Genomic DNA, 17,647 nt, shown 5'->3' with positions numbered 1-17,647 from the left:
ATTTGTATTTGTAAAGACATCTTCAGAAGGAAAGTATTGCTCATTTGGATATACCGCAGTATTCATTGTCCTAGGATGCCCAGGACACTCACGGACCACGTGTAAAGTGCTATCACACTGAAATGTCATAATTTGGATATTGCAGCATGGTACTCTGTCTCATTATAACGATAAGAGAGAACTCGGTCACCGCAACCATGTGGCTCATTCAAAGCTAAAATGAACATAATGGATTGCAGTTAATTTCAATTTTAACGGGTGTTTTCTTTCAGTGTAAATTTCGGAAGGTTTTTGATCGTGTTTGCATCAGACAGTTTTCGTCCGTGTTAACCTCGGACAGTTTTTTACCAGCATAAACTTCGGACAGTTTTTGGCAGTGAAAAACACCGCACATTTTTGGACCTCGGACGGTTTTGGTTTTTATAAATATCGAACGGTTTTTGGCAGTGTAAACCCCGAACAGTTTTTGTTCGTGCAAACCTCGTATAGTTTTTTTTCCGTGTTAGCATAAGACAGTTTTCGTCCTTGTAAACTTCAGACAGTTTTTGCCAGTTTAAACCATGCATAATGCGTGTCCGTGTTAACCTCGGACAAAAATTCTCAACTCCAAGATCCAAACACTGAAGTGCTAGAAAACAAAGATTCACGACTATTGTAGTAATCTTCGTATCTCTATTATCGAAATGACGAAGGACTACCTTTCTTTACGATTGGGTGCAAAATTAGTCTCCTTCTCACTTAACATATAGCATATTTGACGTATATGTTTAACACTACAACATTCCTTCTCTATCTCCGACGTGATTGGGTTCAAAGAGACATACATGTAATCAGGGATTCATCTTTGAAAAATCTTTTGTGAACTCGTTGCGTCTAGCCGAAAGCATCATTCTGTTCAGTTTAAACTTAGTGTATTTGTCAAAAATAAAAAATGAGTCGGGAACAAGCTATCCTTTAACTTGTTTTAGCCTTCTCCAAAACATTTCATTACATTTATCTGACATCAATATCGAACATCTGCACTTCTTTTTGAAAATAAAACAGAAATGTAGAAATAGTTTAGAAGACAAAAACGAAATTATAAACACATACAGAAAATAACGTGTGCTAAAACAGTGAATGGTGTATATTTTATAGATAAAAGTTTATAGATATATAACTGTATTTGTATCAAAAATGAAAATGAAATCCAGCCAGCGATTTTCATATACGATCATTCGAGTTACTTCCCCTTGCCAGTACTGATCAGAATACGAAAAGTTCACAACGCCACCGCCCACTCAGCAATATGTGGTTATATATGTAAAGATAATTAATGGCTTCGCAGAATACAGGGAAAAAACACAAACAAACAAGTCTTTCTCCGAGTTTAGGTTCCGTTGCGAAAAAGTGTGATCGGATTTGTGTAAGTTAAGCCACAACAATTGGAAACTCATTCCCTGATGCATACCTTCCCTTGATAGATTTTACATAAGACACCTATATGAATAGCACATTTAAAATAATTTAAGAACCAGGTATAGTAAGACTCAATACACAGTTCCTTAATTTTGCCACTTTTTCAATTGAATTAAAATGAGACATGCAGGTTACGGAATACCTCGAGCATTACAGTCCACCAGTAACACATACAAAAAACACAAACGCGAACACCTAATATCTATACAAATTATATTGCTAGATTCATTGTAGTCAAATAATAAATTAATATGCATCGGTTCTCAATCTCCTCTTGCGGCCATTATCCCACTTGCTTCTACGTTGCTCTCCCTGTGTGCTCCAGTTTTTCAATTAGCGAATTTTGGTACCCTTAAACGTGTCCATGCAGCATTGCTCTTAATACCTAAGAAAACATCTACGATTTCGTATAGAGTCTAACCTCGTTATCTCAAACTCATAAAACTCGAAGACCCCGTTTAATTCGAAAGATATAATTGGTCCCAGCAAAATTTCACACTAAACATTCGAGCTCGCATAAATCGAATCCTCGGATATCTCAGAGTTTCCCCAAAAGTCTGGCCGACTTCGAGATAATGAGGTTCGACTGTTTGTGTTTATTTATAATACATATGAAAATAGATCAATTGAATTTGAATTTGAATTAGTTTTGCTGCATAGTAATATACAATTGATCAGGAAAAACTTAAAACGGTAAATAATCTTAAAATACATATACAGACGATGGATGTGAAGGGTGGTGTTCGACATCTGATAATATTCATTTCATCTTCCGTTGTTTATTTCTGGAGTAATACAAAATTATCTACACTGCTAATTTCCATTTGACGCCATTTTCCTATATACGGTTACCAAAATGAAGCAAAAATGGCATGTTGCAAATAAATCATTATTTCCCTCGTTATACACAACAGAAAAAAAAAACGATTGAAATGATAAAAAACGACGCGGGAAAGAATTCAGCGTGAAGAAAATCATTTAATTCCAAATTGAACTTATCTCACTGAAATAAACACTGATTTCCTGATTTGCTTTATTCAATGAGAGGAAATGATTTGTTTTTTGGAGGTTTTGTTTTGTTTGTTTATAATATTCTCTCTAATTATAACAAATATATCAATATTAAGACAAATTCACTTCGTGGTGGTAATGTACATTGAATAGATGTTATGTGTGATGTTTCGATAACTACAATGTCACCTTCATCAGACAAATGACCAGTGTGAAGTATGGTGGCTGATATGTTCATAGTTTCGTTATTTCGTTATGTCGCTGCGGAAAGACGATGTTTAGTTGGGCGAAAAAAAAGATAATTATCTTTAATTCGCGGCGAAGAAACGACATACCATCCACAAATGGTGAAGCGTATTTGCACCGATATACACTATGAATGAGATGATTATGAAACCACATGATTTTCGGCTGTAATATAATCCTATGTATGCTAAAGTGAAAAACAATGAGATTATAATAAAAAAAATCGATTATTTCAAACGTACGGTAAGTGGTAACAATGAAGTGTTCCATGAACGTAGATTCGGCTGCAAATAACTTCAGCGCTTCCTAATTGTAAATGAAAGAAAATCTGGGATCCAACTCGGCGAACACCAGAAAGGCACGGAAAAAACAGAAACAAACCCGCTTTAGCGGATCATATTGTAGTCTCTAGGCGGAGTCGATGGGCGTTGAGCAACCAGTTGATGGTCCTGTATATTCAAAGACTTGTATAGATGAACTGTGAATCGGAAGTGGTATTGATCGAACGAGTATATGTTTTAATTCTTACGAATGTTGTTTTGTATATACACATAAGTGTACATATATATTTATAGTTTGTATATAGCGCATCACTATGCCGTCACCGCCATATTGGTTTGGTTATTGTGTAGACCTTGGATGAATACAAATTCAATATTTAGCTCACGTAAGTGTATAAAAAGATTGTTACTTCATACAATGATGTATTGGCATTTTTATTTAGAAAAAAAAAAACATTTTTAATGCTTAAGTATTATCTATATAACGTTCGCCTGGTTTTGTGACGATTTCACCCTGCTCTTAAGTTTCGATCGGTTTATTTGTATTTTTTAAATGTAGCATGAAAACAATATAACAATGAATTAATAGACAGCGCCACTATAGAACCAACCTGCATCATTTGCCGATTCCAATATGTAAATCGTAGCTCTTTACATTTTCATTTTTGGCAAAATGTTGCATTGCCAATTGTAGAACACGACTTGCGCGAGTAATTTAGTTTGTTTTTGCCTCCTAATCTCTTTATCAGCGAGCGCAGCGAACGCTTTTATGGTATTGTGTGTGTGTGGTTATTCAACTCCAACAAACTGCCCATACGATCAACTTTTAACGGAAGTGTGGCTGGAACTTCATTTCCCACAATACACTTACCGCAGCACGCAGTGAAAACTGCCAACCCGTTGAATGGATTGAAATGATTTTGACCGACAAAATATCGTTTTAAGCTCTCATGTAGAAATGAAATCATACTAAAAGTCTTAAATAATTCATATGGATTTAACAAATATATAACTTTAATGGTTTTAAACGCATATAACGAATATCTCGTTAAAAATTACAATTTTAACTATTCAAGATATGAGCACGATTGTGCACCGATGTTCTTGAATTCCGGTTTAACCTTCGGGAACTTTCGTCACTTTCCGTAAGACATCGTCTCTTACACGGAAGCACCCGAAAGGTCCCGACTTGGCGAAAAACCTGTCCCGTCTCCTAACTATATTAATTCTGCAAGATGTGGATATTCTTTCGATAACTGTTTTAAACTAATCATGATCAGAAATTTTCCAGCAGACACTTATAAGGCACGATGATAAGATAACTATTAGTGGTGAGGTTTTTAGTTGTCGTTTTGTTTTCAGGAATATGCAGTTTATGTGATATACTGTGCCGTTAATAAGGATGCATTTACACATATATATTTATATTGATTTTCTGAATTACAATGTATAACAGAATAGTCTCAACAGGGTTTATAACTTTACCCTCTTTTTGCTATCAAGACAAGTCAACATTGCTTTAAAAACTGAAGGTTCTGAAGTATTTTATGATTTGTTAGTTAACAGAACGGAAACTCTCAATAGCAAAGAGAAAAGAAAACGGTGGTAGAGAACATTCTGATGTTAATAATGAAAACTTGTTAAACATATAACCACCGCCTTAACAAATCCGACTAAAACTATATTGTCTTTCACCATATTTTGACTACAAAATCTTTTCTTTTTTAAAGCAAAGACGATAGGTAGTCCTCTCTGCAATATCTGTAACATTATAGTCTAGATATGTTGTCAAAGCCTTTATTAATACATTTACTGTTACCATTGAAACCGATGACCCTCATAAAAATTTTAAGTTTTTCTGGGCCAATGCTTTTAAACCATTTAAGATAATTGATCAAAACTTTTTTTAAAAAATATTTATTAGGCTAGTAGTATTTTTGCTATGGGGGAAGTTCACCATTTAAATACTTTTTCTGTTACCATGGAAACAGATAGGCCAAATTACAAAGTTCAGTTTCTTTCAGACCAGTTCTCTTAAACCATTCAAGGTAATTACCCGTTACTCAAAACTTTGTACAGGCATCAAACTAGTACTCTAGCAGAAGTTCTCAATTTCAATACTCAGTATGGAATAATTAGAAATAACAAATAGAAATTAAACTTGTTGTAATATTAACATATATATAAATGATTGTCTGTCTTTCTTTTTAACAGGTGGGCACAGGGAAAATGCTACGTTTTGCGTTATTTTGTCCGCGCCTTTTGTTTTGTACTTCTTTGTCTGTCTTCATGGTGTATGGTTGTATGTGCATGACTTACTTACATATGGAAATTTTATTATTTCAACCTATAAAAATCACGCTTTTTGTAAGCATGAGAAGGTTCTAACTTTGGGAGGAAACCTGTATCCCTTCGGGGAATCGCACCCCTGACGGCTAGGTGAAAGACAAGTGTGGTACAACAGTACTACCAAACCACCACCTGATCATGATGATACATTGTTTTCTAGAAGAAGAAGAAGTGGTGTTAATGTTGATGGTGAGGATGATGATATATTGATACATTTATATGTGCCGATGTTTTGTTAAAATCTTGCGAAATATACAATTTTAAAACACGCTTCAGTGCAGACACGGATCAGGCTGTTCAGAATGTGTATCCTGTTGACCAACTTGCTGTCGCTTTTAGGCAGTGACTTTTTCATATCATCGTAATTTCGGGACATTGAGAGTAAAAGTAGCGGAGAATTTTCCTCAATTTTACCTTTCTTCCCGGCGGCGGTTGATTGAAAAAGTCATGACGATGTCCAAGTTGTTACCGCTGTGTCCGTTTGAGTTATCTCCCTTGCATTGATTACAAGCTACAGATGCTATCGCTCTCTGCATCTCCTAGTCTCGCAAACTCTCGAGTGTCGTCGAGGATGCCGCATCCCTTTAACATTTCATGGCAAAATTGAAGACACAATATTGGGCAATGTCTATTTAATATTATGTTTTGGAATAATCTAATTAACACTGGGCGCAATTCGCTCTAAATATAGTGTCATGTTTGTAATCAACAAATGGATTACATGTATATGGTTGCGTTCGCGTTAACGGGCAAAACGGTTCGTCCGTCCGTGAACAATTCTTGTTACCACTATTTCGGGGAAAATACGGGATGGGTCTTTCTCAAATTTCATATGGAGGTTCCCCTTGGTCCCTAGTTGTGCATTGTACCTCTTTTTAGACTGATCCGAAATCAACATGGCCGACAAGTGGAAATGTTTTTCAACTTCAAATGTCAAAGGTCAAGGTTACTATAAATAAGAAATCATTCGCAAGGCAATCATTTTCTCATTTGGTACATAGGGGTGACATGAAGTTGTGCTCTTTTGCATAATGTGTGGAGATAACTCTTGGTTAAAAAATTGATATTTTTCCCATTTTTGATGAAAATGGGGATTAATGATTTGGGAGATATCGATAGCCACCATGCGTGGCCCTTTCTGACCTGTCCGTGTTCTAGTTATATATATCAATACTTAATGAAGACTTGGAAAATACCATATTTCTATTTCTACACTGTACTGTGTACAAGTCATTTTGGGTCTGAAAATATCACATTCAGTACTTATGATTTTAATATTGCTGAGATACAAGTTAACTAGCAGGTGTATTTGTATCAATACTCAGAAATTTGGTATCTTAAAATAGGAATCATCAATATATTAATATCGTTTGTAACAACAACAGCTCTAATATGACTCTGATAATTTTCCATTTTTCATGTTACTATTGCAATTGGATAGTGTTCAAATAAGTTTGTTTATACTTTACAGTTCCAAATATATATATAAAGATTGGAATTGGTTATTTTTTAGCAATAACAATCACTTTTATTGCAAATTCTCTTTTTCATTCCAATGATGCTGCAACATCATCCCTTTTTTGTCTCCCCCTTTCACCACATCCAACATCTGTGTAGCAATGGCCATCATCTGAAGGAACTTCATTAATCACGCTACACCCTTGGTTTGTTTCATTGGCATCCTGACCATCACTTGCAATAACAAAGTTATGAAGGACACAACATGCAAATATAATTTTACAAATACCTGTGATTTAAAGAAGGTCCATGTAGTGTAGTTTCCCTTTCGAAGGCCAAAGCTGCATTCCATCGTATTTCGGGTTGCAGCATGTTTATAGTTGTATTTTTCTGGCAACTGGTCAGTGATCCGGTATCCCCATATGTTGTCAGTAATTAACTGGAATGAGAAAAAGACGGTCGTATATTAGCGTCATCTTCTCCATCTGTACGTCCGGACATCCATACATCCGTCCGTGCGTCCATTTCTTGTGAACGCAACTCCTCCTTAACTTATCATCAGACTTTCATGGAACTTGCTCAACGTCACTACTACAATGGGTAGATGTGCATGAAGGGGCGATTTTCGGTTCTTTTGTAAGATTTATGATACAGACATGTTAAAAGCGATAATTAAAAGGACCAATCTTGGTCTTTATATTTTGTGGCGGTGTATATTGTGTCCACGGCACTCTTGTTATTTAACTAATTCAACACAATATGGTGGAGGGTCCAAATTCGTTTTGAGCTATTCCCCATTTGCATGCCACGATGTAATTGTCGGATGGTAAGTTTGTTGACTGAATCGTTGATTATTACATATAAACTAAATTCATAAATATCGTCGGTTAAATTAAGACAACTCGTCCCTACTTCAGTGCCTGTGTTATTTCTGTTCAACAGACATTAAGTAATAGACTCCAGATTCGCTGGTACCAGTATTGGCAGAATCTCTGTCCGAATATCACCAGGGTCAAAGCTAGGAGACCAGGTTAGATTACTGCGTCATTTTGACACAAGTAACCAACTCTATATAATATGTCCCGGTATCAATGATATCCCAGATGATATTGGGGATCATACAATCAATGATCAAACCAGATGCTTCAATAAAATTACTCAAAAAATTTTGGACATTGAGAATGAAATTTACAGACACAATCAAACAGCTCTCATCTTATTTGGCACCATTCCTCCCAAAAATCTTCAATCCACAATTCAAAAATATCCCCAGAAATCTAAATTGACTCTTTCTGATGTTACAACAACCCATCAGAAATCATTTGAGGATTTTGTAGCCAAACTAAATGATTTTATTGGGGAATTCAACAATATCCATACTCAAGTCCATCTACTACTCCATACAGCCCTCCGTATTCTTGGGGAAGAACATCACATTTTTCATATAACAAACTTTATGATGGTATTCACCCGCAACGCAACCTACTAAGACTTTGGCAGGAGAAAGTGTTAGACATTTATCACCGATTATCTACTGGTATTAATTAATTGTCGAAAGCCCACCGGCCGACTTTCTAATATTCATACTGTTTTTCTATTACACGAACTTAACATTATTGCATTATGTCCTGTGCCCACCGGCCGACTTACATGTATGTTCAAAGCCCACTCCCCAACGTTGATGTGTTATTGATTGTTTATATGTTTACGTACAGAGCTGTTTATTCTTGAAAGCCCACCGGCCGACATTATAAGCTCTATGAACAGTTGTTGATACATGTAAACGAACAATAACTAATATCGACCACAGTAAACAACATATAGCTATATGATGTCATGAATAGGATATCTGCTGAAGTTATTTATGAATCAGAAGTTGATAGCGATGACAGTTGCGGCATTTTTGATGATGTATTTTCAGACCAGAATCAACTTTTTAATGACACATATATCCATTCTGACATTTTATCTGTATCCAGTGGTTCCAAATCAATTTCAGGTGCTTACACAAATGACAATCTGTCAGAAGTTTCAATTCCCGACTTACATGAGCTAATTTTCTGTAATAACAAATTGTGTGAGGCTTCGTGTTCTGGACCTAATCAATATACTGCATTGGATTCTTTAAATTTCAATATGGATAAGTCAATCTCTTGTACAAAATTTACAGGATACCCCTATGAAAATGGAGACAAATTTTTGAATGAATTTGACTCGTTTGCCACATTGATTGATGTTGATTCGTCAAGGAAAATCGCAGAATTTCATCTCCATTTACAGGGCCCAGCCTCCTAACATGGTTTAATAATCTACCAGCAACACATAAAACAAGCTGGGAAGCAGTGTTAACAGCATTGAAGGACAGGTTTCTTACTCTTGACTTGCAAAGTCCTCATATGCTGTCAGAAAGTGCAAACTTCCAGGCCTTGAAACTTCTCCCTGGACAGCCAATTGAAGATTTCGATTGGCTTGTCCTAGAGAAAGGAAAACTGATTAATAAATCAGAAAATGAAATGATCCAGAAACCAGGTTTGAAGGCAAGACTCTTGCCCACTTCACTTACACTTCGGCAAATGATGAAAGTTCTTCGCTGTCAGATGATTTCGTTCAAAATATTCAGTTGAGCTCCAACCAAGAAAGCGAATAAGACCTATACTTTTCCAACTTTGATATACCAGATCATTTGTCTCCGCAAGACCAGGCATGACTCAAAACTCTCCTATTGAAGCACAAACAACTGTTTGCTACTGCGGACTCCCCTGATTTAGGTTACACTAATGTTGTCACTCATAAGATTCGTTTTAAGCCGGATTTCAAACCAAAATATCAACCACCATATAGACTTCCTCCTGACAAAAGAGAAGTTTTGAGGCACCAGCTGGATGAATTCTCGCGTCAAGGAATATCACAACAGTAAATGAGGCAGAGGGAATCATCATAACAAGCCCAGTGGTTCTTGTTTCAAAACGAGGCAAAGGCAGCAAACCAACACAACCAATTACTAGGGATTAAAGTCTTTCTCAGTTTCGTTTTTGAGTTGATTTTATGTACCTGGCCCCACTTGTATAAAACATCTCAACTTGAGATTTCCTCAAGTCGAGATTTTCCTCAGCTGATATCTCCTCAAAAACGGCTTGTATAAAATTTTCTCAAGGAACAGGAGGAAGGCATCGGCTAGGATGTCCTGAAATTCCTTGAGGAATTTCCATACAAGATATTTTCAAGGAGATATTAGCTGAAAAAAATCTGGGCTTGAGGAAATCTCAAGTTGAGATGTTTTATACAAGTGGGGCCTGAACTCACAAACACAAACATTTCAATATGCCATACCTAACCTTAAGGAACTAACAGAATCATTCTCCAATCAAATTCCTCGTCACCTCAATTGATCTGTCATCAGGATTTTTCCAAATGCCCATTGACACCGAGAGTGCAAGGCTGACAGACTTTAACACTTGTTATGGAACATTCCAGTTTCAACGGTTGCCTTTGGGATGAAGTTCAGCCCCAAGTACATTCCAACTTTTGATTGACAAAGTTCTTTGTGGATTAACATTCAAGTCTTGCCTTTGCCACCTTGATGATATTCTCATCAGCTCACCAACATTTCCCCAACATTTGGAAGATTTAGAGAAGGTGTTTGACAGACTTTCTACTGCTGGATTGAAGCTAGGACCCTGAAAGTGTTCTTTTGCTCAGAAATCTTGCATTTTTCTTGGTCACAATATCACAGAAGCTGGTATCTCTCCACCTCCTGATCGTGTAGATGTATAGCCTAGCACATTACCAGCTTGTTATACCAGACGTTATGATGAAGACTGTCATTTCTCTCTATCATGATTCGGTTATGGGAGGACATGGTGGAATTCAACACACTGTTGATTCGCTCAAGGAAACTTATTATTTCCGATATAAAATTATTAGAAGCCGGTGTCATTCGGAAATGGGAATGAAACTCCGTGCGCGTATAATTTGGCATAGTTTTGTCGTAAAAGTTGTTTTGTTGGTGGTGTTCAAAAAAAAGAACATGTCATCGTCATTGTCGCTGTCGATTGCTTCGTCGGATTCCAAAAAGTCGTCAAGAAGCAAAAATAGTCCAGGCGAAATGCCCAGTTATTCGTCTTTGTCAGCCATCTTGGATTGTAGCCTCGGTTCAATTTCAGGCCGGTCGTTTGTTTTACACGGTACGTTCCTATGTCTGTCTGGACTGTTTTAGCCGGTAGCACGAACGCACCCTATGTGTGAACACCTTGAATATTTTAATACGAATTTTCCTTTAAAGTGATAACGTTAAGTCGACAACTTCAGTTATGGAGTCTCCTTTTAGGCAGTGCTTCTATCTCATTTCTTGTGATAACTTAGTTAAGGTGTAACTAAATCATGTAAATTTCGTATTTGACGAATAAGACTTGTCACAGTTATAAACCAACATGTTTTTTGGTGGTTATGCATCTTTAACCATCAGGTCTGTATCATTAAGACGCTGTGACAAGTCTAGTAATTTAGCCTGTGATAAAAGCGTTCGTGTGAACACTACACAATGTGTTTGGTCTCGTGACTTTTCGACCATAACAAACATTTGCATCGAGATGGGAAAGCTAAGTATTTTTGTGAATATATTTGTTTTATTATTTGCACTGACGTCTGCTAAGAAGTACCAACCTAACTGGGAATCGTTAGATTCTCGTCCGTTGCCGACTTGGTATGATGAAGCGAAGATCGGTATATTTCTTCACTGGGGAGTGTATTCTGTCCCTGCATTCGGATCAGCTTGGTTCTGGTACTACCTACACCACGGGGTTCCTGCTTATGTAGACTTTATGAAAAAGAATTACAGACCTGGCTTCACTTATCAGGACTTCGCTGCTGAATTCCATGCGGCATTTTTCGATCCTGAGCAATGGGCCGATATTTTCCAGGCGTCAGGGGCTAGGTAACACCTGTTTACATAACCAGATAACCGGAACCTTCAGCATACATTGTAAACATGTTGTATCATTCGAGTATGAATTCATTATCAAATATGTCCAGCGACCTATTATTATCATTTATTTTGATAACTACAATTATTTTCTTTGTATAAGTGCAAATCGTATATAAATAAAGCTATGTAATTGTTCTACATAAGAGTGCACGTGACAAGGGTTATTTTTTATTTCTCAATATTTCTTTTTTAAAGTCAATTTGTTGTACCAGTAACACACAAACACATATTTAGATTTAACTGAAATTGCAGCATGATGTAATTTGAATTTTGATATTCAGCATGTCACTATCGGTTTAAACATGCTACAAAGTTGTAGCCAGGTAATGGTTTAATGTATTAATAATAGTTAAAGTTGTTTTTACTCTGCATGGAAACAAGTGTTTAATATTTATATTTTACAGATATGTTGTTCTTGTCACAAAACACCATGAAGGTTTTACGATGTGGCCTTCAAAGTATTCTTTTAATTGGAATGCTGGAGCTGTGGGTCCGAAACGAGATTTATTAGGTAATTTGTCTTACATGTTTTAATTCATGTTCTTACATTCACAGCTTTTTCTGAGGGCTCTATAGGATCAAATATGGTCCCCATTCCCATTTGTATTTATTTTATAAAAAAAATGGCCAAATTCACAAAAGATATAGTCCTTAAAATTTCCTTACCAAGTGATCACTTGGCTTCCTAAAATGAGATAAAAAGACCTTTTCCCAAATAAATGGAAAAAAAAACTGGTGTTAAAACACATCATTACATACCACAAATGATTCTTCATACATTGCTCATAATCAATCTGTATATGATAATTATCACATTTTATTGAAAAGTTTTGGATGTGGTATTGTACAAATTTTTAAAAGCTTCACTAGAACTGGGACTTTTTTAATTTGAATGAACAAAATAAGTAACTGGATTTTGTTTCTTATACTTTCAGGTGATCTTCTGAAAGCTGTCAGGGAGAAGGGCATGCACTTTGGTGTATATCACTCATTGTTTGAGTTCTTCAACCCTTTGTATCTGCAGGACAAGGCAAACAACTACACTACTCGTTCCTTCCCTGAGGTAAAGTATATGTTGATACAGGTGTATAAGATAAGTTGGCACTATTCAATTCAAAATTAAATTTCTCAATATTTGTAGTCATTTAAGGTAGCGCAAATGTTAATATCCATTTAATATTTAACAGAGAATCAAAATATAAGGAATTATGTATTATGTACGTGTATACCAATGTATTGACATGAGCAAAATTTAATTCCAGGAATTAACCTGGCCTGGCAAAATTAAACAATTATGCAGTAATTTGTATAACATTTTACATATGTCTAACTGTTGAATTTTTCTTCACACTTTTCAATAATTAAAGTATGTTGCAAGACATGATTAAGCATTCCATATACCAGTAATTATTTATAACTTTGTTGTTGATATGAAATTATCTGGCATTCAAAGTAAATTCCTATAAGAATGAAAGAAATAATGTTTGAGATTAAAAACCTTGCAGATTGAGATCTCCTTTAATATTTTAATTTATACATTATATTTAGCCACATTTATATCAATTTGTTATTTTAAGTATTGAATGTTGTACAATGTAATGACTTTTAGACCAAGACGATGCCGGAGTTGTATGAACTAGTGAATACTTACCAGCCAGAATTGATCTGGTCTGACGGCCCTATGGGTGCCCCGGAATCATACTGGGGTTCTCTGGAATTCCTTGCCTGGCTCTACAATGAAAGGTGAGTCCATTAGTGTAGCCAACAACAAAGAACATATCTTAATTAGTGCAGTTTTGTGTTTGTGAAGAAGGCAATGCACAGATTTGTAATTTTTCCTTGTATTTATCCTACAATAGGCCAAGTAGGTTACCATACAAATTCTGACTGAAAGTGAAGGAGTGGGCTGATTACAAGATATTGAAACAGTATTTCTTTGTAGTTATACTGGACTAAGATACATATATATATATATAGATGGTCTTATTGCAAGGCATAGGTTTAGTGACAAACAATAAGGGTACATGGATTTGTCATGTACCTGTCGTCCTTCAGGGTAATTTGGTTTTGCCAACTCTGTTGATTTGATGAAGTGAGAAATGCATTTAGTGCTTTCTACAGATTTGTTTTGAAAATCGATATGGAAAGTAGGCAAATCTGGGAAGTGAAAGTGGGCAAACCAGGGGAGGGAAAGTAGGCAAATCTGGGAAGTGAAAGTGGGCAAACCAGGGGAAGGAAAGTAGGCAAATCTGGGAAGTGAAAGTGGGCAAACCAGGGGAAGGAAAGTAGGCAAATCTGGGAAGGGGAAAGTGGGCAAACCAGGGGAAGGAAAATGGGTAAATCTGGGAAGGGAAAGTGGGCAAATCTGGGAAGGGAAAGTGGGTAAATCTGGGAAGGGAAAGTGGGTAAATCTGGGAAGGGAAAGTGGGTAAATCTGGGAAGGGAAAGTGGGCAAACCAGGGGAAGGAAAGTAGGTAAATCTGGGAAGGGAAAGTGGGCAAACCAGGGGAAGGAAAATGGGTAAATCTGGGAAGGGAAAGTGGGCAAATCTGGGAAGGGAAAGTGGGTAAATCTGGGAAGGGAAAGTGGGTAAATCTGGGAAGGGAAAGTGGGCAAACCAGGGGAAGGAAAGTAGGTAAATCTGGGAAGGAAAAGTGGGCAAACCAGGAGGGGGGGGGGAGTGGGCAAATCTGGGAATGGCAAGTGGGCAAACCAGGGGAGGGAAAGTGGGTAAATCTGGGAATGGCAAGTGGGCAAACCTTGGGAGGAAAAGAAGGCAAATCTGGAAAGGGAAAGTTGGCAAACCTAGGAAGGGAAAATAGGTTACTGCTTAAACCCACTCTACTGACTTTTAATTACAGGGATTTTGTTCGGATCAAGAGGCCTGATGTATAGAGCCACATAAATAGATTTATGTGAAGTAAACATATTGGTTTATAACTGCTTTTTGTTTGTAGCCCTGTCAAAGATTTCGTTGTAGTAAACGACCGATGGGGCAATGACACCGAATGTCACCATGGAGGTTTTTGGGACTGTTCCGACAAATACAATCCAGGTAATAACACAAAATTTCTGATTTATACGATCAGTACTGGTACTGAATGGAGAGCAAAACTTTACATCCTGACCTAAGGACATGATAAAGTCTGAAAAGGTTTGGTGAAAAAAATGTTCATATAATGACATTTTGGTGAGTTGAAGAGGACATAAACATCAGTTCATGCTGTATCTCTATGCAAGTTTCCTTTTCTGAATTTCAACCCACTGATTACTTTAAAAGGCATTGTGTCTGAGTTATAAACTGAATAATTGTATACAATTTAATATTGTGACTTATTTTTCGAGTTTTATTTCAAACATTATAAAGTAGTATGAAATTGCTGTTAAAAACTGTACTTTCAAAAATGAATTCATATTTGTAGGTAAACTTCAGCCCCACAAATGGGAGAGTGCCATGACTGTCGATCGACACAGCTGGACACACAGACGCAACATCAATTTAGCAGATGTTCTTTCTCTCAACGAGCTCCTCACTGTCATGGCCAGAACAATTAGGTGAGATGAGAAAAAGACGATTAAAGTGAGGAGGTAAAGGGAGGTAACCAGGGTACTTGATAGGGGAGAGGGGAGGTAGCTCAGGAAGTCAAGAACTTTCTTATAAAAGCAAAGATAAGAAGAATGACTTGGAACTGTATATAAAAGACAGATTTTCTAATTTGAAATAAGAATATAACTGGTCTCTGTGTTCACTTTATTAAAATTTGTTACAGCTGTGGTGGTAATTTACTAATGAATGTTGGTCCCACATCTGATGGTCGAATCATTCCCATATTTGAGGTGAGACTGAGGGAATTTGGAAAATGGATGTCTGTTAACGGAGAAGCTGTTTACCACTCCAAACCCTGGCACACACAGCAGGACAACACTACAAAAAGTGTCTGGTAAATTAGTATATTAATACCAAAAGAGAAAAATTCAGTTTTAATTGTGGTTATTATAAAGGGACAAGGTAGTATATAGTTTTCGTGTACATAATTTCACTGTTAATATGAAAAACAAACGTATTTCAGTTATGTGTTATTATGTATAAGAGCAAATGTAGTTTTGATTTGTGTACATGAAGCTAACAATCTGTAATGCTTCAAATAGAAAGTCTAAAACCATGTACAGAGATGTTATGAGACAGATTAAGAAACAGAAATATTGTAACTTTAATTTTTCTTGGGAGTAGACATCTGTCAAGAATAAAAGATTATTTGTTTTTTTGCAGCTTTTAGAGTTTTAATAACTTTGTTTCCAGGTATACATCTCAGAAGCTTATCTCCACTACTGCTGTGTATGCCATAGTGCTGGAATGGCCCAAAAACAACACACTTAGTCTACGGGCCCCCATCCCCAGCCCATCCACGACTGTTGAGCTGCTCGGATACCCTGGTCGGTTCCTTAAGTACTTGCCGGGAGCCTTAGGTACCATGGATATTTTGTTGCCTGTCCTTAACCCTGTCTTCATGCCTTCCAACGATGGTTGGGTCATCAAAATGAAGAATCTTCAAAATCAGTGATTGTTGAAACGTGTTACACAGACTTTTAATGTGAGTGTTCAATAACATTTAAATTAATACTCTACATAGGATGTCAGCCACCACAGTTGAAATTTAAAGTGTCTTAACCTTTTGCCAATTGGGGAAAAATTAAATGTAGGAAAGAGTTAGAAGTTGAAGCTGAAATATTTAATTTCAGGCATGTAAAGGAGAATTTAACAATGTTCACAGGAAAAGAGGAGGAAGCATGTGTTTACTTCTCTTTACATACATTGTTCATGTAATCCCTTACTTCTATAGGATAATGAATATCATTTGTATTTTTTTTTTTATTTAATTTTGAATAACATTACTTGATTATTTGAGTCCTTAATCCTTCAAAGCGTTACTGTTTAACTTTTATCTAGAACTTGAGAAACAATCTCGATAAGTGGTGAATATTTAATATATTTTACACGTAGGTCTTTTTTGTGAGGTGATAATTTAGAAATCCAAACAATTTAGTCATTATTTTACCATTTCAAAATTAGATTGGAGGCATATTTTTGTATATAGCAAACGGTCTCCTAAAGTTAAGATGTGGTAAATTCCAGACTTTTCATCTGAGACTTGTTTTGTTAATGTTTTTTTAGATTATTTCATGTCTGATAAAATGGCCCAAATGCAATTAATAATGATATATTTTCTTAACAGAAATATGTGACATGATTATGAAAATGCATTTCATAAATATCAATTTTGTGATACTATGGAAAACTCTTGTGCCATGATAACAGTTTATAATCAAAAGTGAAGCTTGGAGTCAATATCTCACCTTTTGTATATCTTAAATAAATTATTACAGACACATTCCAATACTGTTTGCTCAATTTCTTTTGGTGACTTCATATACTTTGTTGATATTTTTTTCACAAATTTTTTATTTTTGATAATCATTAAAGTTTCTATTCATCATTTATAAATTGATCTTTTTCTAAATGATCATTATTGATGATATCTTGGAATTTTTTAAAAGTTTGATTGTGAAGAATTTCAATGGTTCATGCTGTTTTCATGTACTTTGATATAAGTTTTCATCTGCTGTTGTATTTCTGGATGAAAGTAACAAATTGAAATGCTAGATTTGATGTTCATTCATGAAATTAGAAAATATCTTTCAAAAAATATGAATAAATTTTTTTATTAATTATGACAGACCAACAAATTGTCGGCAGTCCGAAGATCATCATATTAGTTGTTGTTGAACACTTTAACCCCTCCTCGTAGATAAATCTCATTTTACGTAGATGTTTGCTTGACTGTTTTTTTGTATGTAAAAA

At 35.9% G+C, this 17,647-nt stretch overlaps 1 protein-coding gene across 1 annotated transcript; it reads left to right on the top strand.

Annotated features, from left to right (window-relative positions):
* Nucleotides 1-11,392: 11,392 nt before the first annotated feature.
* LOC132554525 (alpha-L-fucosidase-like) lies at nucleotides 11,393-17,203 on the top strand. The gene is made up of 8 exons (XM_060218846.1): nucleotides 11,393-11,736; nucleotides 12,192-12,298; nucleotides 12,723-12,850; nucleotides 13,397-13,530; nucleotides 14,745-14,842; nucleotides 15,210-15,342; nucleotides 15,558-15,728; nucleotides 16,088-17,203. Exons 1-8 carry the CDS (start codon nucleotides 11,393-11,395, stop codon nucleotides 16,347-16,349), a joined length of 1,377 nt encoding a protein of 458 aa, XP_060074829.1. The 3' UTR covers nucleotides 16,350-17,203.
* The last annotated feature ends 444 nt before the right edge of the window (nucleotides 17,204-17,647 follow it).

This window comes from Ylistrum balloti, unplaced genomic scaffold (genome assembly GCF_031769215.1).
Source record: "Ylistrum balloti isolate Yb309-2 unplaced genomic scaffold, AGI_CSIRO_Ybal_v1 Utg370416, whole genome shotgun sequence".
Classification (NCBI taxonomy): domain Eukaryota; kingdom Metazoa; phylum Mollusca; class Bivalvia; order Pectinida; family Pectinidae; genus Ylistrum; species Ylistrum balloti.
This window is presented reverse-complemented; position numbering and strand designations above follow the sequence as displayed.

Coding starts and splice junctions, on each gene's coding strand:
- LOC132554525 (XM_060218846.1), top strand. CDS start 11,393: ATGGGAAAGCTAAGTATTTTTGTGAATATATTTGTTTTATTATTTGCA. Junction 12,851..13,396: donor CTACTCGTTCCTTCCCTGAG/GTAAAGTATATG, acceptor AATGACTTTTAG/ACCAAGACGATGCCGGAGTT. Junction 15,343..15,557: donor GTCATGGCCAGAACAATTAG/GTGAGATGAGAA, acceptor AATTTGTTACAG/CTGTGGTGGTAATTTACTAA.